Below are 23691 nucleotides of genomic sequence, written 5' to 3'. Positions count from 1 at the left end.
TTGGTAAACGGTCCATTTTAACACGGGTAATGTATCACAAAGCAAATACCGTCGCCACTGGCGGAATGTTACGTGATACCACGTACTTATACGTTTGTGACTATTACAGCGCCATCTATCACAAAGTGAAAAAGGTTGTCCAACTAACTGATATTTCTTTACGTACTATACGAATATGTAGTTAAATATGGGGGTTCCTATTTAAAAAAACGCAGTAGATATCCGTTTGACCTATGGCAGCGCCATCTAGCGGGCCAACCATAGCGCCATCTGGTTTCCCCCTTCAAGCTAGACGAGTTTCGTGCTTTGTAGTTTTTTTCGTTTCATGCTTATTTCGTGAGATATTTGGCCCGGTCTCTATCAATGGACCACCCTGTAGTTTTATGCAATGTTCCTTCCGATATGCATGTGTAGATGTTGTACCGCACTCGCAGTTCAGCAATACATTTCATAATCTTGAGGTCCGCTGTATAGGAACGTTTTAAGAAACACAAGGGTTATCGGAGTTGTAGCGCTGCTAGCTGCCTGATTGCCTCTTCCCTTCCAGCGCGCAGGATGGGTCCGGCGAGAGGTTGGCTCCCGGTGCCCGCCGGGCAGATAAGGGCCACGGGTGGCCGGAAAAACCACCTGCGCCTGAGTTAGGGCCCTGCACGTCCCCGGAATAACGAGTTGCCGCGCTCCAGATAACGAACTAATAAAGCAGACGCGCACCGCGTGCGATTAAGGAAACGAAACACCGGGCTTTGCGCCGTGCACAGCTAGTCACCCGCTCTCTTCAGAAAACCAGCGCCGCAAGAATACCCTCGTTCAGGACGACCTCTGTTCTGTCCAGACTGTATTACGCCACCTTCCGAATTAACGGCGCGCTGCGTAATTGGCTACAGATACGTGTAATCCACCCAATTAAGCGATAATTACAGAGCTTGTACCTCGTGAAGTGTAGACTGCTTAATCTGAGCCCATTGTGCAGCCTGTAGCTTTTTCCTCCCTCTCATTTACCTCAGTTTGGCTACGAATAGCTTTCGGCTAAGAATAGCTATCGCGTTTATTTTCTACGATATTTGACGGTAATAGAATGGAGCAGTGGCGAAGCTGTATTCGGGATTATTGGTTTCGGTGGATAAGTGGGTAACGAGAACAATTTTAACTCATGAAACCTGAAATTTTACAAGATTCAGTGGTTACGTGAAGTAGTATAGTGGTTCTACTGGATAAATAACAAATGGCTCTGAGCACTATGGAACTTAACATCTGAGGTCGTCAGTCCCCTAGACTTAGAACTACTTAAACCTAACTAATCTAAGGAATCACTCACATCCATGCCCGAGTCAGGATTCGAACCTGCGTCCGTAGCGGTCGCGCGGTTCCAGACTGAAGCGCCTAGAACCTTTCGGCCACACTGGCCGGCAAATAAATATCAACTTTGGATTGTATGTCCTATGAGCCAACTGTGTAATCGCTTCGCGCCGTTTTTTCATTTCCGTTTCGTGGCTGTCGTAGTTCTCGCATTCGTTCGGCGAAGGGCTTTTTACGCTTTTCCCATTCCACTATAGTCTACATATTAGTCCGAGTGAATCAACAACTGTAATGATATTTAAAAGAATTCTCATTTATTCTTCAGTCTCAGTTACACGTTTTTAGTTACGTGATATGTTTCGATCTCCGTAGAACATCTTCATATCTAAGTATGTGCGTCCTATCTGTCAGAACATCAGATCAGAGTTGATGTGGGAGTGTGATACGGACGAGACTGGTTGCTGACTCTAATGAAGAGGTCATGCTGAAAAGTAATGCCTCCGAATTTTTGCTGTGGAAACTCTTATACCTGTTGAGACAAAACAAACGAAGTAACGTTCTATGTCTTCACTCTTCACGGCTACGTATTTATTTCTCAGTGTGGTCACCGTAACGAAGAGCACCTTTCTCCCAACGAGAGGTCGGCTTATTGACACCGTCAGTGTAGAATATTTGACCTTGTTGACGAAGCTGTAACCTCACCTCTGTTTGTACCGTTTTATCGCTATCAGAGCGAAGCCCTCGAACGTGTTCTTTAAGTTTTGGAAACAGGTGAAAATCGGATGAGGCCGAGTCTGGACTGTATGCAGAATGACTGATGACAGTGAGCCCAAGTCATCGGATCGTCGCGCGTGTGGCAGCTCTCGTGTGTGGTCTAGCACTGTCGTGCGTTTTGAGAGGGTGCTCCACGTACGGACGAAACACTTCTGCGGTCATAAACTGGATTACAGTTCGCTGTTTCTCACGCACCGACATAGTTACATTACGCACCGCTATGTTACACGCCACAATTCGGAGCCCTCTAGCCACAGATTGTTGTAAATATGTGGACACGAAGGATAAAGATGTTGAATTTAATAACGTTTGTTTTATTTAAATGTTTTAAGACTTTTCATATAAAAAATTCGGAGGCATTACTTTTCGACACGCCCTCGTATATGTAAAGGTGATCTAAAGAGATCGAAATATGTCACATAATTAAAAATGTGCAACGTAAACTGAGGAATATATGAGAATTGATGTTGATTTTCTTTCGACGTAAGTTTTCCTGTGTCGTGCTGTTTCTGTAATTCCGAGAGTACCGGGTGATCAAAAAGTCAATATAAATTTGAAAACTGAATAAATCACGGAATAATGTAGACAGAGAGGTACAAATTGACACACATGCTTGGAGTGACATGGGGTTTTATTAGAACAAAAAAAAAAAAAATTACAAAAGTACAAAAAATGTCCGACAGATGGCGCTTCATCTGTTCAGAATAGCAATAATTAGCATAACAAAAGTAAGACAAAGCAAAGATGATATTCTTTACAGGATGTGCTCAATATGTCCACTACATTCCTCAACAATAGCTGTAGTCGAGGAATAATGTTGTGATCAGCACTGTAAAGCATGTCCGGAGTTACGGTGAGGCATTGGCGTCGGATGTTGTCTTTCAGCATCCCTAGAGATGTCGGTCGATCACGAGGAACTTGCGACTTCAGGTAACCCCAAAGCCAATAATCGCACGGACTGAGGTCTGGGGACCTGGGAGGCCAAGCATGACAAAAGTGACGGCTGGGCACACGATCATCACCAAACGACGTGCGCAAGAGATCTTTCACGCGTCTAACAATATGGTGCGGAGCGCCATCCTGCATAAACATCGTACGTTCCAGCAGGTGTTTATCAGCCAGGCTGGGGATAATGCGATTATGTAACATATCGGCGTATCTCTCACCCGTCATGGTAGCAGTTTCGCTGTCCAGCGCCATACGTTGGACATTTTGTGAAATTTTTGTTTTGTTTTGTTTGGTTTCTAATAAAACCCCATGTTATTCCAAGAATGTGTGTCAATTGTTACCTCTCTATCTACACTATTCCGTTGTTTATTAAGTTTTTAAATTTATACTGACTTTTTTATCACTCGGTATTTACGGGTCATACGAGACTACTTCTTTTGTTATTCTGTAATCATCAATCCAATGCCCATTTTCATTCGTACATAGGCTAATATTTTTATCGTCTCACTTTGGGTGCTAGTAGTGGTCCGCAAGCTCTTAACAATGACATCCGAATGAATGCCCCAGATAAAGGCGATTCTACGCTAGACAGTTTATAACTTTACGCACAGCTAATTCGTAGCAATCACGCAAATGCACCTACACTGGTGCGATGCCATCACACACGAAAGAAATACTGCCCGGCATACATCTGCAGTTATGAGCTATCCGTTGTGAGCTTAAACAGGATTTTAGACATTAGTATCTTGTGGATGTTAGCAACTCAGATATGACGATATTTCAACCGACGAGCGAGAAGACGTCTTCGCGTCAAGAAATAATCTAATCGAGATAAGATCGGAAATGCTATACATGAGATTTTTTGTCATCAGTCTCCTGACTGACTTAATGTTGGCCGCCACGAATTCCCTTCCTGTGCCAATCTCATCAACTCAGAATAGCGCTTACCCCCAACGTCTTGGATTATTTGTTGGATGTATTCCAGTCTCTGCTTCTCCCTACCGTTTTTTCCTTTTACAGCCCTAGCACGATGGAGGCTATTGCCTGATGTCTTAAAACATATCCTATCATCATAACCCTTCTTCTGGTCAGTGCTTTACTGCATATTCGTTTCCTCGCCCAATCTGCAGAGGACCTCATTTGTTATGTTACTAGCCCATTTAATTGTCACTGTCCTGCCGTAACAGTACATGTCAAACGCTTCTATCCTCTTCTTGTCTGATTTTCCCCTGGGTAGTAACTATCGGTATCTTCACCCTTCTTTCGGACTGTCTCTACACAATATTTTTAGAGTACAGCAGCAACCAGCAACAGTACAGTTTCTGTATACTGTACTGAAACAGCGCCGTTATCGATTTCGAAACCGGCAACGGAGCTTTTTCTATAAAGTAAACCAAAACTACATTCTGGCTTTCTCCCGCTGGATCGCCGGCCGGAGTGGCCCAGCGGTTCTAGGCGCTACAGTCTGGAACCGCGCGACCGCTACGGTCGCAGGTTCGAATGCTGCCTTGGGCATGGATGTGTGTGATGGCCTTAAGTTAGCTAGGTTTAAGTAGTTCTATGTTCTAGGGGACTAATGACCACAGATGTTAAGTCCCATAGTGCTCAGAGCCATTTGAACCACTTCTATTTCTTCACCTCTTGTTATACTCGACAAGTCACCTTATGTGTGGGTGAGAGTGCTTCTGACGTCGCAGTCATTCTCCACCCCCCCCCCACCCCTTCCCCGCCCCCGCTAGACCCCCCCCCCCCCCGCACCTTTCCCTATTCTTTTCACAAAGGGTGCTTGGAAAGGAATTAATTTCTTCGTCGTGGACGTTTCACAGACGATGTGATACGTTGCTCAGCTCTTCTTGAAACGTGCTCTCTGGGAACAGTAAGCGTTTCTATGACGCGCAACACACCTCGCATAGCGTCTGGCATTGGAGTTTGTCAAGCTCTCGAGCCTACTGGTCGATCTCGTGGCAAAACGCGTTCTCAGCTGGATCTTCCCTTAACCTATTAATATAAACTAATAAGAGTTGTAGCCGCACAGAGTAGCCATGTGGCCCGAGGCGCATTACCACGGTTCGCGCGGCTACCCCCGTCGCAGGTTCGAGTCCTCCCTCGGGCGTAAGTGTGTTTGTTGTTCATAGCGTAAGTCAGTTCAAGTTAGATTAAGTAGTGTGTAAGCCTAGGGACGGGTGACCTCAGCAGTTTGGTCCCATAGGAACTTACGACAAATTTCAATTTCAATAAGGATTGCAGACTGATTTCACAATACAAAAAAAAAAAAAAAAAATCTGTCCAAGGAGTATTTTGTAAGTCACTTCTTTTGTTGTTGAAATACGTTTCCTTACTATATTTTCAATAAATCTGAAGCTGGAATCTGCTTTTCCCTACAATTAGTCGTAGTGGTTATTCCACTTCTGGTTGTTCAGTTCAGGGCTGTTACTCCCAGATATTTTACTGTTGTTGCTGTTTCTATTGATTTACCGCCAACAGCGTGATCGAGTAGGAATGGATCTCTTCGCCTGTGACGTCGTACGTCACATATACGACCACTGTCTGGTCAAAAGCATCCAGGCTTAATGTGGCGCTTGTCCATTCCTTGCGTTTCTGACGGTTTGGTTCTAGCTATGGACATTCATTGAGGTGTCTGAATGTCTGTGAAGAATGGCAGCCCATTCTTCCTCGAGAGCCGAAACCAGAGAAGGTAGTGATGTTGGACGCTGGGGTCTGGAGGAGAGTCGACGTAACTCCATAGGATTCAGGTCGGGACCTTAGGCAGTCCAGTCCATTTCAGAAATGTTATTGTTCGCAAACAATTGCCTCACAGATGCTGCTTTCTGACAGGGTCCGTTGTCATGCAGATAACAATCAATCATAGTCTCCGAAGTGCTTCTCTACAGTACACAATACACAACACTGTAATATGTATTCGTATTACTTCGCATTTAGTGTTTACATCAGCACAATAAAGGGATCGTGCCGTGCCACGAAAAACGTCCCCTTACTGTGATACAACCTCTTTCGTATTTCATTGTTTCCGCTACACCCTAGCGTCGGATTGCCAAAGGGTATAGCGTGATTCATTACTCCAAATCACTCTTTTTTCCAGTCATCCTCTGTCCAGTGTCGTCGTTCTTTACACCACCTCAAGCATCGTCTGGCATTGACTACAGAAATGTGCAGAACATCTGAGGTCACCAGTCCACTAGACTTAGAACTACTTAAACCTAACTAACCTAAGGACGTCGCACACATCCATGCCCGAGGCAGGATTAGAACCTACCACCGTAGCAGCAGCGCGGTTCCCGACTGTAGCGCCTAGAACTGCTCGGTCACAGCGGCCGGCTCTTTTTAACAACCTGCGCACAGTCATTGTGTTAGCTGGAGTACTCATAGGACTTTAGAACTCACAAGGGATTCCTTCCGCCGGTTTCGTCCTACAGTACGTGAGATCTGCCCGGTCTTGGTTTAAGTCTGGTTGTTCCTTTGCGTATCCACTTTACGATCATATCACCAACAGTCGACCTGGGTGGCTTTAGGAGGGTTAATATCTCACTGACGGATTTGTTAATTAGGTGACGTGCGGTGACTAGTCCACGTTCGAAGTCACTGAGGTGTCATGACAGACTCACACAGCTATTACTGCTTCTCTACTGACTACACAATATTCGCCACCTCCTTTCACAATGCCGGGTCCGGCGCTAGTGGCATCTAGTGGCCAATTCAGCATTACATAAGGGGGTCCGGATACTTTTGATCTGATTCTGTATTCACGTTCAGTGTCAGTTGCATGTCCCTGGAGCAGTCTCCGATTTTTTGCAAGTATTACTGCACTTCACAGCACTGTTCTGAATTTGGAAGCTTCCTGTACACAACTGAATCGTACTTGAATGCTGATAAGAAAGGGCGTAAGCGGTATTCAATTGATGAAAAACTACAGTACAACACAACTCCCTGTTGGCCACTTAATTCCCAAGTTGTGCACACCTGCAATGTTCTAAAACAGAGATGCGTCGTAACAGTTTGTTGACCAGGCTGACCGAACGTCTATGCTATGACTGTAATCGCATCCTTAACCATACGTCTCTGTAAGCCCATTTTTATACCTGACGATTGAGGGAGTTTGTCTGTTTAATGTAAAGCGTCAAATAAAAAACACCTTCAGCCGAATATATTTCAAATTATATTTTACTTGTGTGGCCGTTTCGGCGATTCACCACGCCGTCTTCACGGCTGCTGACCGACGTGTCGTAAGAATCCGAGCTCATGTGCAGTCTGCAATTGATGAACGGAGGGTTCGAGTTGTTAGTAAAGTAATCTGCGGGCTGCCAGTTACTGACCCTGGTCCCTGATTCGATTGCACAATAGTTTGTAGTCTTCCTACACTCCCGTTAGGCGGCCTGAAGATGTCATATTGACACGCCGAAACTGTTTGCATAACCAAAATAAAATTTGAAATATAGACAGCTGAATGTTGACAATGTTGACTGTAATACTCTCTTTGAAGTTCTGAAGGTGGAAGGGGTAAAATACAGGGAGCGAAAGGCTATTTACAATTTGTACAGAAACCAGATGGCAGTTATACGAGTCGAGGGACATGAAAGGGAAGCAGTGGTTGGGAAGGGAGTGAGACAAGGTTGTATCCTCTCCCCGATGTTATTCAATCTGTATATCAAGCAAGCAGTAAAGGAAACAAAAGAAAAATTCGGAGTAGGTATTAAAATCCATGGAGAAGAAATAAAAACTTTGAGGCTTGCCGATGACATTGTAATTCTGTCAGAGACTGCAAAGGACTTGGAAGAGCTGTTGAACGGAATGGACAGTGTCTTGAAAGGAGGATATAAGATAAACATCAACAAAAGCAAAATGAGGATAATGGAATGTAGTCGAATTAAATCGGGTGATGCTGCGGGAATAAGATTAGGAAATGAGACACTTAAAGTAGTAAAGGGGTTTTGCTATTTGGGGAGCAAAATTACTGATTATGGTCGAAGTAGAGAGGATATAAAATGTAGACTGGCAATGGCAATGAAAGCGTTTCTGAAGAAGAGAAATTTGTTAGTATCGAGTATAGATTTAAGTGTCAGGAACACATTTTTGAAAGTATTTGTGTGGAGTGTGGCCATGTATGGAAGTGAAACATGGACGATACTTAGTTTGGACAAGAAGAGAATAGAAGCTCTTGAAATGTAGTGCTACAGAAGAATGCTGAAGATTAGATGGGTAGATCACATAACTAATGAGAAGGTATTGAATAGCATTGGGGAGAAGTTTGTGGCACAACTTGACCAGAAGAAGGGATCGGTTGGTAGGACATGTTCTGAGGCATCAAGGGATCACCATTGTAGTATTGGAGGGCAGCGTGGAGGGTAAAAATCGTAGAGGCAGACCAAGAGATGAGTACACTAAGCAGATTCAGAAGGATGTAGGTTGCGGTAGGTACTGGGACATGAAGAAGTTTGCACAGGATAGAGCAGCATGCAGAGCTGCATCAAACCAGTCTCAGGACTGAAGACCACAACAACAAGTACTGGAACGCTTATCTCAGAACGCTCACAAGTCTCCCTTCAACAAAGGATGTTCATGATTAAATACGTTAGGATGTAACTCAGCTTATTATCTCAACAGTATTTTATCCTGTTGACTTCAGTTATCAAAAGTCGTCTACTAGTTTCAGTAGTTACATTGCCGTCTATAAAATCTACGAGGGTGAATCAAATGAAAACCTTAAATTTGTAATAACAAATCGAAATTTCGCGCAGTTATCCTGTAAGTTGGTAAGCGTGCTAGAAACAGAATGCTGAACATTAGATGGGTAGATCACTTAACTAATGAGGAGGTATTGAATAAAACTGGGGAGAAGGGAAATTTGTGGCACAACTTGACAAGAAGGAGGGACCGGTTGGTAGGACATGTTCTGAGGCATCAAGGGATCACAAATTTAGCATTGGAGGGCAGCGTGGAGGGTAAAAATCGTAGAGGGAGACGAATACACTAAGCAGATTCAGAAGGATGTAGGTTGCAGTAAATACTGGGAGATGAAGAGGTTGGTACAGGATAAAGTAGCATGGAGAGCTGCATCGAACCAGTCTCAGGACTGAATACCACAACAACAACAACAACAACAACAACAACAGACAGCTGAAGATGTCCTTGATTTGACTTTTTATTCTTAATTACACGTCTTTCACTCTCTCCTCTCGGAGCGTGTGCGTTTCCGTATCCATATTAACTGGAGTAGTTTCTCTGGCTTCGATGAGTTTTACCACCTCTCAAAATATTCGATACATTTTTTCTTAAGCCCTGTGCACATTGCAAACATTAACGACCCCCATGACACTACCTTGGAGTACCTTCGAAATTACCTTCACATATGTCGATTTTGTCCCGTTAAAAATGAGTTGTGTGTTGTGTACTAGCTAGTACTGCATTCAAGCAGAAGGCTGGTTCGGTATTCGGCAACATCGTATCTGATTCACGTGTGATGAATGCGGCTGTATGTTCGCAGGTGTACTACTACGTCGTGGACTCGCCCAGGAACGAAGGCAAGGGTTTCTTCGAGATCAACGAGCAGTCTGGAGAGGTGTTCACCAAAGTGGTGTTCGACCGCGAGAAGCAGGGCGCCTACGCGTTGGAGGTGGAGGCTCGAGATGGCGCGCCCTCAGCTCGTCCCAACAGCAACGGACAGCCCAACTCCGGTGAGTACTCATTTTCTACATCTGAACTGTGTCTATCGGTCTGAAACCCCGTCTAGACTCGACTATTCTGGACGTCAGGTCAGCGCGGAACGGAAAGTACTGAGGAACTGGCGTGTTGCATTCATGACGACGACGAACTGCCCATCTGGTCGCTATCGATCGAGTTGTACTAACGCTGTGTTGTTTCCACAGGACAGATACAAATCCCAACAAGCTACTGCAACGTGTCCAATTTTTCTGGGCAGCATCAGCGCTGCTGTTTTTTGTACGCACGCCAAACGTTACTAATCCATTATAAAGCACAAAGGTAGAGGTCTGCCTGACCACAAAGAGACAGCAGTGTCTCCTTCAGCATGCGTAAAACACCTCGGTTTGTTGTTGGTATTTCGACATCCATTGTACGTAGGTTAGGAGCTCCTAAACGTCAGTCCGGCAAATTATTATTGCTTCTGCTGAAGACATCAATAAACGTCTAGTTGATGTTGAAGTTCATCATTTATTGTTTGTGTTAGGGGTAACCACTGTACAGGTGGAAACATAGGTTTCATAAGCACTCTGGACTCCAGGTGTAGAGTCATTTATCAATATTGTCGTACAATTCTCTTCTAATGTTGACATTAAATTACAAGTGTTTGTTTATATAATTATGTTTTGACTTAGTGGTTCATGTTATCGATGAAATTTTCTCTCCTGTTTCGGCAGATATTTGCAATTTCGTTTTTCCAATTTGTAGCAGCAGTCAGCCCAAACAAATGCTGCTCATCACGTGTTTCATGTGGCGGCCAGTGCCGACGCAAACCGTCGGTTAGTTTCCTTGTAAACAAAACTATTTTTAAAGCGGACTTTTACGCACCTATTCGATAGAGTGGTTCCAAATCAGTTTGTCGCAATATTCAATTGTATTAAAAGGGAGAGTAAAACAGAGTAAGGAATACCGCAGCAGCGACGGCACTGCCTGGCCGCGCAGCATCGCTAGTCAGTTGCTGTTGGAGTACCGGCTTTTCTTCGTCTTTGACTGTCCCTGTTAATAGGCACTGAATATCGGAATAAACTGATTTGGAATCGCTCTTTCGAATGGGCACGTAAAATTCTGCTTTAAAATTAATTATGTTTGTAAGGGGAAACACTGGCATCCCGTGGAAGAAGTAATGAGCAATATTTGTTTGGGCTGACTCCAGCAACAGATGGAAAAACAGAATTGCAAGTACTTGCCGAAACATTAGGAAAAAATGCGCCCACGACTCTTAGGAGAAGCAAGCAGTATATGAGGGTGAACAAGAACTCCACTCACATTTTTTCAGAGGTTGCTCAGGGTTACCTTCTAATTATTTTGGTATAAGCGTCCTACGTCTCCGACGGTTCGTTACAGAGCAACAATTAATTATGATTTATGACCGTTAGATTGACTGAACATAAAAGATTTTGGAGACACTGAAAGAAAGATTACACCGTTGTTGAACACACTCTGAATGAATCGCATTCATATGATGTGAAATGTGATGTTCTCTATGAAGAAACTAATGGGGAAAAACTAACATTACTGGAAATTCTGGCCATTAATAAACACCAGTCAAAGAATCCTGATGGAGTGCTTAATGACCAAACACAGTTTCATTACTCACCCTTATTAAAGTAGCAGCCAATTATTATGCCTCTCACCATTAGCTAATAAGCTTGTTATAACTGTTCCACAATCACATTCCATAGGCGATTTTCTTCCCCTCCCTTCACTGGCTGTGTTCATCACATTCACATACCACATAGTAGCCTTGCCGTTACCTACTTGTAGAACATTTCTGTTTCATACACTCACATATTTTTAATTTTTAATTATACTGTAGCGTAAGATTTAGTTGTTCAGTGTCTCTTTAGGTATTGAGGCATGCATGTGTTTTGCATGGATATAGTCATAAAATGTCACTTATCTTTGTATAGCTTTCTTCATACAGCTATGAATTCTCGCTGAAGTTGTGTAGACTGTGTGTTCCACAAGAAGTTATCTGGCGATGGCCGAATAAGCCGAAAGCCGGTTAATAACGAACTAATACATATTACAGTAGAACACTAATACGTTGTATTCAAGTTATTAATATGTCTATGCTCCTCCAAGAGTCGACGGAATATTCGATAAATATTATGACTTATTCGTTTTGTCACCGCGTTCACCCATACATCTGCAACACTGGAGAAGCTTGTAATATCCAGTCACCTAGAGGTATATCATAGAACACAGAATAATGCCGAGCGGTTCTAGGCGCTTCAGTCCGGTCGCAGGTTCGAATCCTGCTTCGGGCATGGATGTGTGTGCTCATATCTTAAGTCCCATAGTGCTTAGAGCCATTTTTGAACAAAATAATGCGATAATTCTCGGTTGAAACTAACGCGAGGCAGAACCGAGCAGTAGTGCATTTAAGCTTGATAGCGAAAAGTAAACGGGCCGTTATTGTTGTCAACAGCAAGCACCGTGATTGAATGGAACACGTTTCTTCCCATACAAGCTTCACGGCACATACCGTCGACATTTGTGATGTTGTGCACTGTTTTCAGTGCAATACACATACGAAGGTAAAAGAGGCAAGAAACCAAACGAAACACGGTAACCTGTACTGACATGTTTCCACATAGTCACCACTATGCGTTACGCAATTTTGCTAATGATGAACAAGAGCCCTTGCCGCGCTGCTAAAAACGTGAACCAGATAAGGCTAGCCATTGTTTGCGGCTTCGACAGCAGCATCTGAGATTGCAAAATATTGGCCAAGTAATGCATCTTCAATCGGTTAAAAGCTTTGGAAGTATGAAGAGGCTAAACCAGGTCTGTGCGGTGACAGTGTAGTACAGTCTAGCCTAACTTGTTAATAACTTGCAAAGTCCCAGAACTGTTGTCGAGCCTTCCAAGAGGAAGACTCCTCTGTTGCCTGCCTCTGGAAATTCGGGCTTTCAGCCTAGTCAATGAAGTTGAAATCTTGCTCTTCTTAACAGTGTTATTACGCGTTCTGTATCTTTTTTAACTTTCATGAAAATAAGTGGGAAACATTAGTTTTGAAATGACTCTCGCACTATTTAGGCGCTCCAGTCTGGAACCGAGTCACCGCTACGGTCGCAGGTTCGAATCCTGCCTCGGGCATGGATGTGTGTGATGTCCTTAGTTTAGTTAGGTTTAAGTAGTTCTAAGTTCCAGGGGACTGATGACCACAGATGTTAAGTCCCATAGTGCTCAGAGCCATTTGAACCATTTTTTGGTCTCTCGCATAGTGGTGTGCGTTTATTTCAGAACTCTCTCGAATGCCACATTGCGGTGGATGTCTTTGAGCGTACAGTACTCGTCAGCTCAGAACGCTACAAGAAGGCACCAAAACCTGAGTTGACAATGTGTTTCTTGCCCCTTTCGAGAATTTTTACACAGTAGTGTGGTCTGTAAGAGCCAGTGCCGATTTTTGTGGTTCTTTAGTGGTTCTGGTGGTGGTGGTGGTGGTGGTGGTGGTGGTGGTGGTGGTGGTAAGTTTCTATGGGACCAGACTGCTGTGGTCATCGGTCCCTAGGCTTATACACTACTTAATCAACTTTCAAACTAACTTAACGCCAAGAAAAACACACACACACACACACACACACACACACCCATGCCCTAGGGAGGATTCGAACCCCCGACGGGGAGAGCCGCGCGAACCGTGGCAAGGCGCCAGGCCGCGCAGTTCTTCTTTTGTAGACTGAGTAGGTTAAGCTCGTGAATTTTTTTGAATAAATAGTTAAAAATAAACAATTACAGATATCGTTGCGGGCTTAAAGTAATCTGTGTCGATCGTGGCAGTCAGTCACATTGTCACCATTTCCCACTCTTCATTATCTCTGACTTAACGTTCGTCGCCTAAGAGAAGGGGATACGTTCCGTCTTGCAGACGTGCATTGGTCGCCCTGCAGACGTTGTGGCGGCGTCGCGGGTTGCATAACCCCCGGGAAATCCAGCCGCACGCAAACTGCAGCTGAAGCGCTGCATTATGTAAAATCTTGTTCGCTAGCCTCCGAAAACTGGCGTAAATAAAGTTTTACAGGTCTACCTACTAGTTGAGTTGTGCAGTAAGCCAGGCTTAAATAATCATTCAGCAACTGGAAGTTTAATGGAATGACTTTACAAAAGAAGAGGAGATACGTGGATCTCAAAGGTTGGCAGCGACGCCCCCCCCCCCCCTCCCCACTCTGTGTTGATTCATTACTGGCAAGCGCTGCAGATCTGATTACTGCTCTCAGCGGGTGGGTATTTATCATAGACCACTCCACCATTATAATGATATCGTCATAAAAACTGGGGCTAATTAAAAAATTAATAATTGTGCAAAGAAGCTTATTCGTTCCGAATTGAATTCAATTTGTCGCCAGAATGATATGCAAAAGTACGTCCAGAGCCGCAATTTCGTCCCGCACCGTTTGTTGACTTTATAAAACCAAACTTCGCTAGTCGGAATTTAGTATTTTTATACCAAGGAAACGTCCTGCGAGAAAATGGGACCTACGGACGGTCTGTGTGCTAATTACATACGAGTAGCGTAAATTTTGGTCTCAGATAATTCTTGACTCATTAATGATACCTGTAATCTCTTTTTACGCAGAGGGTCTGCGACCAGAAGCTTCTGAAGCAAAGACCTACGCCTTTTCGCTACTTCATTAATCACCGAGAGATTAGCATCACCGTTGTTTCATTATCGGAACTAAGATATTTTCGTGTCAGAATAGCAGATATTAAGAAAAGTGTTCTATGTGCTCACTGTACAATTTAACTTAAAACAGTTTAGAAGCAAATACACTCAGGTTGAGAAAAAAAAACGGAACAACATGAACTACTAGAGATAGGACGTTCGTATTCTCAGGACACGTACATTAATATCTCCTGCTGAATTGATAAACATTTGAACTATGTCGTCTTGCTGATTCAAGATCAACATCGATATCGTGGCGCAACGCCACCTGATGGTGAAATGCCCCTGCGCGTCTAGTTGTCGCTATAAACCGAAGGTAATGGATCAGTGTGACTTGGGCAGACGTGCAGTATGCCTCGAGACGTATGTGCGAATCGTACCGTCAAATTAGAGAGTTTGAAAGAGGGCGCATTATTGGCATGAGAGATTGTGATGCATCCACCCGGTAAATTGCTGATCGTCTGGGTCATTGTGGCACTGCAAGCGGGTGTCTGCAGAATGGTTCTCGGAAGGCTGTAGAACACGACGAGTTGGGTCAGGTTGCACCACCAAGAGAACCACCCGAGAAGATCAACACCTCATCCCAGTGACTTTTCGGGACAGGTGTGCGTCCTCCTCGGCTCTGGCGCCACAAAGCAACACATCGAATTGAATGAGGGGTTAGAGTCCGTCGCTGTTTATTACGGCACGGGTAACGTGCGCGTCGTTCACTTCTCCGCCTACCTTTGACGAATGTTCAGAAACATTCGAGACGGCGGTGGTGTATGGAACGACGTCACTGGGGACACGAATGGCATCGGATGAATCCAGGTCCTGTTTGTTTAAAAATGATGGCCGCATTTTGGTTTGTCGCAGACGGGGCGAGCAGCATCACAGTAACTGCACTCGCACAGACGTACGACGTCAACTCGAGTCCTTTTGGTGTGAGCTGATATTGTATGCAATCACAAATCACAGTTGGGGTGTGTCCAGAGCACTGCGACCATTCTGACGTACGTGAATGACATCCTGCGACCCGTAGTCATACCCTTTCTGCCGAACATGCCAGACGGCATTTTTCAGCAAGACAATGCACGATCACACGTTGCTGCATGAAAACGTGCTTTGTTGGTGTCACAGGGTGTCAGCCTTTTTATCTGGCCCGCCGATAATCAGACTTGTCGCCAGTCGAAAATGTGTGGGGTATGGTGAAACGAAGGGTGCAGCGCTGTGCCCCAATGCCATCCACCACAGGTGAACCTCCGAACCAAGTGAACGCAGCAGGGATTGCTATACCACAGGACAACATTCGCCCTTGTACGCGTCGATGCCGACCTGCATGGAACAAGTTATCAGGACCTAAGGCGGTCCTTGGGTCTACTAGGCAACATGACATATGCTGAATCGAGGTGACTGATGTGTTAATCATTTCTGTAGAACATACTAATGTACATGTCCAGTGAATATGTTCGTCCTATATCTACTTGTTCAAGGTGTTCTGTTTTTTTTTCACCGTTTTTTTTCTGCACATAAGTGCATTAAACTTCCTGGCAGATTAAAACTGTGTGCCGGACCGAGACTCGAACTCGGGACCTTTGCCTTTCGCGGGCAAGTGCTTTACCAACTGAGCTATCCAAGCACGACTCACGACCCGTCCTCACAGCTTCAATTCTGCCAGTACCTTGTCTCCCACTTTCCAAACTTAACAGAAGCTCTTCTGCGAACCTTGCAGAACTAGCTCTCCTGGAAGAAAGGATATTGCGGAGATGTGGCTTAGCCACACTCTGGGGGATGTTTCCAGAATGAGACTCTCACTCTGCTGCAGAGTGTGCGCTGTTACGAAACTTCCTGGCAGATTATGAGCGTATATTTTGCAGCACGCTCAAACACTCACGAAACCACAGCATGTCCCCCACCTTATCAGCACATGAACATCAGGTTTACTCACCTTCATATTCAGCACCATATCTCTTCTTCGGTAACCCTGAAGTTAGGTCCAGATGGAACACATTGAATACTGCGGGACATTTCTTAAGGTGTTTAGCACAGTCTCCGTAATTTTTTTCTTTCTGCATCTAACATAATTGGACATGGCACTTTTGTAACGAATGACGACGCATCTTTCGACTGACGAAGTCCACATTGTTCATATTTCGGTATCACTCATGGAGCACTGGAACTTCATTGCCATTCTTTAGTATGTCCATCCTTTTAGCAGGAAATCTCTGGAACGACGGCCGTTTACTATCTTGACAAAAAATAAAAACACCTACAGCCGTCTTTATGATTTTATTTTATTTTGTCGCTACCAATTTCGACGCTTCATTGCGTCATCTTTAGGGTGTTTTAATGCGGTACAGGTGGATACGATCCCCATGCATAACCCATTAGTTGCCAGCCTTTCTGGATTCGCAGATAATCTGAAACTCACGTGTCAGCACTCCAAGCATCAACTGTCAACTGTTGGTTTCATTACTGAACAAGAACTATGTTTCTTAGGAGTACACAAATCTGTCAACAGATAGCGGCAAAAAAAAAAGAAGAAAGAAAAGCCCTGACGTAGTCCTTATTTCCCTGACAGATCTCTGCCTCTTTTCAAAGAAGCAATGCGTAACTGTAAAGTGACAAATCCCGACTTGGTCCACGTATTTTACTCAAGCGTCCACATTTTGCCGCTTCTTTTACTTTTGATCCACAGCAGACCAACGGATATATACCGGCTAAGGAATCTGTAAGAATGCGTACAGAAGTTCACGATTTTAATTAAGTGAGGGGACGAAGGCAGAATGGACAAAATCTGAGAATGTTTCCATCCAGAATCTGAATACTCCAGACAAGGGAGAAAAGCACACGCGGTATGGTGACCCCTGACCACGTAAAGTGGAACAACTGCAGAACGTCTAAAAGACGCGAGAAAGCGCAGCGCAGACGTCTCTGGGCGCACCTGCTGCGAACGGCGTCCCGAATTTCTGTTACGACAATAACCGTAGATGGCGCGCACTTTGGCAAGGGCTGCAACATCCAAAACGGCGCTCTCTGTCCGTGGAGAAATAAGGCGGGAAACGACGGGGGACCCTGCCGCCCAATTGCCCCGAGAATCGATAACCTAAAGGAGCGTACGGACAGCCGTACCCGCGAGTGTTTCCTTCACTCACGTGCTTCTAATTTCGGGACGCTTGTTTAATGTGTAGACTTTGGCAGTGGAGGTAAGAAAAAGAAAATACATGTACGCCAGTGTCCTACCAACAAGAACTGCGGGACTGTATACTGAGGTGACAAAAGTCGTGGGATACCTCCGAAAATCGTGTCGGACTTCTATTTGCACGGCGTAATTCACCAACTAGACGTGGCTTAGGCTCTGAAGAAGTCGTTGGAAGTCCCCTGCAGATATATTCAGCCATGCTGTCTCGATATCTGTCCATAACTGTGAAAATTCTTCCGGTGCTGGATATTGTGCACTCATTTTGGCACATGCGGGGTGTGATTCAAAAGTTTCAAAACTTAACTCAGAACTAGAAATTTATTGGACATTTAAGTATAGCGGACTAAAATTCTTCAAAATATGATCCTCCAGCATCAACAGAGCGCTGCCGGCGCGTCTCCCACTGTTCGTAGCCCTTCTGGAAGGCCTCGAACGTCATGCTGTCAAGGGATCTCGTTGAAGTCTGCTGGATGGCGTCGATGGAGTCGAATCGCTTCCCTTTTAAGCCTGTCTTGATTCGGCGGAAGAGAAAAAAGTCACTTGGAGCCAAGTCGGGGCTGTAGGGTGGCTGCGGCAGTGTTGTCACATGGAAGTTGACCAAAACTTCGGCGGTGGCGCGCGACGTGTGAGCGGGCGCGTTGTCGTGGTGAAGAATCCAATCGTCCTTGATCGCCGGTCGGACGCGGCGAACCGGATCCTTCAAGCAGCGGAGCACTCCAGCGTAAAAGTCAATTGTGACAGTCTGTCCGCGAGCAATAAAATCCTTGTGAATCACTCCTTTACCATAAAAAAAAAACAATCAGCATGCATTTCACATACGACTTGTTAATGCGAGCTTTCTTGGGCTTCGGCGATGAAGCAGTGTGCCATTCTGAGCTTTGACGCTTCGCCTCAGGATCGTACGTGTAGACCCATGTCTCATCACCAGTAACCACTTTCTCCAGAAGGCTCGGATCAACAGTCAACCGTTGGAGCATTTCCCAGCAAACAGTCATGCGTCGTTTCTTCTGATCCACCGACAAAACTTTTGGCACCAGTTTGGCACACATGAAATTCTCCATCACAATCCTCCACACCATACTGTGACTGAGTCCCAGTTCATCGGCAATTAATCCAGTACTAGGACGACGGTCATTGTTTAAAAGTTCCAGTACTCTCTACACATTTTGATCCGGTCGTCGTTTTCAACATTCCCGCGGCCATCATGAAAACCATTGCACGGGACATGGCTTCTTCCTTAAAGGCCTCTTGAATCATACAGAGTGTCTCCGTGGCGGTTTTGTTCAGTCGCACGCAAAGCATAATCGCATAATGCTGCTCCATTTTCGCCTCTCCCACTTTTCGACCGAGGTCAATGACACGCACTGACGCTACAAGTGATGCCCACTCTCCAGGGCTCCGGAGGCAACTGCCGCAGCGTCAGTTCGTTCCCTGAGACCCCCCCCCCACCCCTACTTCCCCCACCAGGCGGAACCGGTCCGCGCGCGTTCCCCTACTCAGAAATGAATCAGTCTTGACACTTCTGAATCACACCTTGTAAATGTTTGATGGAATTCGTGTCGGGCGAACAACTGTGGTTCGGTGACACAGTACATTGTCATCCATAAAAATTCCATCGTTGTTTGGCTGAAAATGATCTCCAAGCAGCCAAACACAACCATTTCCCGTCCATGATCGGTTCAGCTGGACCAGAGAACCAAGTTCATTCCATGTAAATACAGCCCATACCATTACGGAGTCACTACCACCTTTCGCAGTCCTAGGCGCTTCAGTCTGGAACCGCATGACCGCTACGGTCGCAGGTTCGAATCCTGCCTCGGGCAAGGATGTGTGTGATGTCCTTAGGCTAGTTAGGTTTAAGTAGTTCTAAGTCCTAGGGGACTGATGACCTCATACACTCCTGGAAATTGAAATAAGAACACCGTGAATTCATTGTCCCAGGAAGGGGAAACTTTATTGACACATTCCTGGGGTCAGATACATCACATGATCACACTGACATAACCACAGGCACATAGACACAGGCAACAGAGCATGCACAATGTCGGCACTAGTACAGTGTATATCCACCTTTCGCAGCAATGCAGGCTGCTATTCTCCCATGGAGACGATCGTAGAGATGCTAGATGTAGTCCTGTGGAACGGCTTGCCATGCCATTTCCACCTGGCGCCTCAGTTGGACCAGCGTTCGTGCTGGACGTGCAGACCGCGTGAGACGACGTTTCATCCAGTCCCAAACATGCTCAATGGGGGACAGATCAGGAGATCTTGCTGGCCAGGGTAGTTGACTTACACCTTCTAGAGCACGTTGGGTGGCACGGGATACATGCGGACGTGAATTGTCCTGTTGGAACAGCAAGTTCCCTTGCCGGTCTAGGAATGGTAGAACGATGGGTTCGATGACGGTTTGGATGTACCGTGCACTATTCAGTGTCCCCTCGACGATCACCAGAGGTGTACGGCCGGTGTAGGAGATCGCTCCCCACACCATGATGCCGGGTGTTGGCCCTGTGTGCCTCGGTCGTATGCAGTCCTGATTGTGGCGCTCACCTGCACGGCGCCAAACACGCATACGACCATCATTGGCACCAAGGCAGAAGCGACTCTCATCGCTGGAGACGACACGTCTCCAGTCGTCCCTCCATTCACGCCTGTCGCGACACCAGTGTAGGCGGGCTGCACGATGTTGGGGCGTGAGCGTAAGACGGCCTAACGGTGTGCGGGACCGTAGCCCAGCTTCATGGAGACGGTTGCGAATGGTCCTCGCCGATACCCCAGGAGCAACAGTGTCCCTAAATTGCTGGGAAGTGGCGGTGTAGTCCCCTACGCCACTGCGTAGGATCCTACGGTCTTGGCGTGCATCCGTGCGTCGCTGCGGTCCGGTCCCAGGTCAACGGGCACGTGCACCTTCCGCCGACCACTGGCGACAACATCGATGTACTGTGGGGACCTCACGCCCCACGTGTTGAGCAATTCGGCGGTACGTCCACCCGGTCTCCCGCATGCCCACTATACGCCCTCGCTCAAAGTCCGTCAACTGCACATACGGTTCACGTCCACGCTGTCGGGGCATGCTACCAGTGTTAAAGACTGCGATGGAGCTCCGTATGCCACGGCAAACTGTCTGACATTGACGGCGGCGGTGCACAAATGCTGCGCAGCTAGCGCCATTCTACGGCCAACACCGCGGTTCCTGGTGTGTTCGCTGTGCCGTGCGTGTGATCATTGCTTGTACAGCCCTCTCGCAAAGTCCGGAGCAAGTATGGTGGGTCTGACACACCGGTGTCAATGTGTTCTTTTTTCCATTTCCAGGAGTGTATGTTAAGTCCCATAGTGCTCAGAGCCATTTGAACCATCTGAACCTTTCGCAATACCTTGTTAGCTGCCTCAGCCCATTAACGCCAGATTTCGCTGCACTGTCCTAACGGATACGTTCGTCGTACTCCCCACATTCATTTCAGTGATTACTTCACGTTGCGTGTTTGCTAGCACTGATAACTCTACACAAAAGCCGCTGCTCTCGGTAATTAAGTGAAAGCCGTCGGCCACTGCGTTGCCAATGGTGAGAGGCAATGCCTGAAGTTTGATATTCTCGGCACACTCTTGACACTGTGGATCTCAGATTACTGAATTCCGTAACGATTTCCGAACCGCAATGTCCCATGCGTCTAGATCCAACTACCATCCCGCGTTCAAAATCTGTTGATTTCCGTCGTGCGGCCGTAATCACGTGGGACGCCTTTTCACATGAATAACCTGAGTACAAATGACAGCTTCGTGAGTGCAGTGCCTTTTTATACCTTGTGTAGGTGATACTACCGCCATAAGTATAGGTGCATATCGCTACCCCATGACTTTTGTCACCTTAGTGTATGCTACTAGCAGGTAAAAAATTAATGGTAGGGAGAGTGGTTGCATACCGACATACATGGCCTATTCTTCTACTGGCTAACTTGGAGAAGACAATGCCGAAGTATTCCCAACATATATTAGTAAGACTCAATGAATGTCTCCACCCTTTTAGCCACGGGTGTAACTACAGCCCTAGCCGCCCCTGATAATTACCTAAAGTGAGGCTCTCCCCTCTCCTTCGTGTATGCCAACCACATTTTCTACCGGACAAAACGTTGCACACATATCGTTTCTCAGCCCTGTAGCTGAAACAAAAAAAAAGTAGATATTCTCTAGGGTGTCGAAGTATAAGGGGCAGTGAAATGGAAACGAGACAAATGGAATAAAATAAATGAACTGTTTACTATTTAAAATGTAATCACCTGACCACATGTTGCCAAAATTGTTTCGAGTATGCTGCAGAAATTTCTCTGCGAAGCCATTACACATCCTCCATATTTTTGAAGAATTCGAGGAAGACATCGTTGGCCTTCGATTGGCTTCGGACGAAGAGTTCATGAAGGCACTGATCTTCTTGTCTCACATTGGGCTAGATGTATGAACAGTTATGATGATTACTTTTGAAGTAATAAACAGTTTACTTATTTTTTCCATCTGTTTCGTTTTCATTTGATAGCCTCTTATACAAAGCTGGTTTTAGAATACCCTCGGAGCCTCTGAATGATCTTAAGGACTAGATTCAATTTTTGACTAGAGTATATATATATATATATACCCCACTCATGGAGAATCTTCGTCGTAGCCTTGGTGAAAATACATCCTCACATCTTTTCCGTTTCTTTATAAAAATTCAGTTTACTAGTGTTCGTGATTTGTTTTTGTCCTGGTCAAATGAAGAAAATGATTGTTATCCTTGGGACATTGCCCTGGGCGCCCACAGCTCTCTTTTACCCATGCTATTATCGCGGGATGGTTTCTCACGTTGATTATTTTCTGCATATCCTCTCAGAGTAAACGACATAAATAGCAATGTGACGCAGTTCTCAACAACATAGCTGTCTCTGCAACAGCTCACGCTGTTGCCTAGCGTCTGTCTGAGACGAGTTGAATTGCGAGCGTCACGAATGTTACTGCCACCGTTCAGCAAAATAATAGGAAAAACCGCGAAATGCAGCATGGAGCAACGACAGCAATGACAGCACTCAGAAGGTAAGACCTCAGTCAGCATCTGATTTCTGCCAGTCGTCAGGACTCAAATGAGTTGCAGCTTTCAGAATGCATGCTTAATAAATACAGAGATGTTCGTCACAAAACTTATATTCAGGGTAATCTGATCTTGCAAAGCAGTCATCCTGACTGATACCGTGTCTTGTCTGAAGCAGTTTGTGTTGGAGAAGCGTGGATTTTATAAATCTTGTAACTACAGGAAAACGGAATATTATACATCCTCCAACAAAGTTGAAATGTCAAGTGTTTTCCGTATTCGCTCGTATAGATAATGTTTGACAGTCTGAATATATCACCTTGGTGTCTTGAAATACAAGTTTTTCATGCACACATCATAAGGAGTAATATATTCTTATAAGAATTTCTAACGATGTGTTGATGGATTTCATAGATTAAGCTAAATTTTCGTCAGTAAACAAATTTTCCTGGTGTATCATAGGTGTCTTATTAATGGAATGGAATGCGATTTGGCCGCGCGGGATTAGCCGAGCGGTCTGAGGCGCTGCAGTCATGGACTGTGCGACTGGTCTCGGCGGAGGTTCGAGTCCTCCCTCGGGCATGGAGGTGTGTGTTTGTCCTTAGGATAATTTAGGTTAAATAGTGTGTGAGCTTAGGGACTGATGACCTTAGCAGTTAAGTTCCATAAGATTTCACACACATTTTTTGGAATGCGATTTGTTTCGACGTACGTATCATTTACAATTTTCATCATATATTTTTCAATGTGCTTAGTATCCTCATTGCCAGCACAGTTACCCAAATTTTCGTGGCTTCTTGTCTCCGCGGTACTGAATCAGTAGAGGTCGCTGGAATTGGAACTGCTAATATATTGATTACTCTCGCTACCAACTTTGGCTGACGCTGTCGTCACCATTGTTCAATATCTTTTGTGCATTACCTCTTCCGCCATTGCATGCCCTCGGTTCAGACACAAGCAGTTCTGTCGACTACGAGTTCACTAAGCGCCCCGCAAACCTCATAGAATCAGTCCCACACCTCGAAACAATTAAAAAAAAAAGGTTCAAATGGC

General features: G+C 45.4%; 1 protein-coding gene across 1 annotated transcript in view; it reads left to right on the top strand.

Moving 5' to 3' along the window:
- Positions 1-23691, top strand: part of LOC126271950 (neural-cadherin) — a 1775154-nt gene that overhangs the window by 716750 nt on the left and 1034713 nt on the right. The window contains exon 14 of the mRNA XM_049974381.1: positions 9518-9707. Within this exon, the coding sequence (XP_049830338.1) occupies positions 9518-9707 (190 nt within the window). The remainder of the gene's footprint in view (positions 1-9517; positions 9708-23691) is intronic.

Source organism: Schistocerca gregaria, chromosome 5, assembly GCF_023897955.1.
Source record: "Schistocerca gregaria isolate iqSchGreg1 chromosome 5, iqSchGreg1.2, whole genome shotgun sequence".
In the NCBI taxonomy this organism is placed as follows: domain Eukaryota; kingdom Metazoa; phylum Arthropoda; class Insecta; order Orthoptera; family Acrididae; genus Schistocerca; species Schistocerca gregaria.
This window is presented reverse-complemented; position numbering and strand designations above follow the sequence as displayed.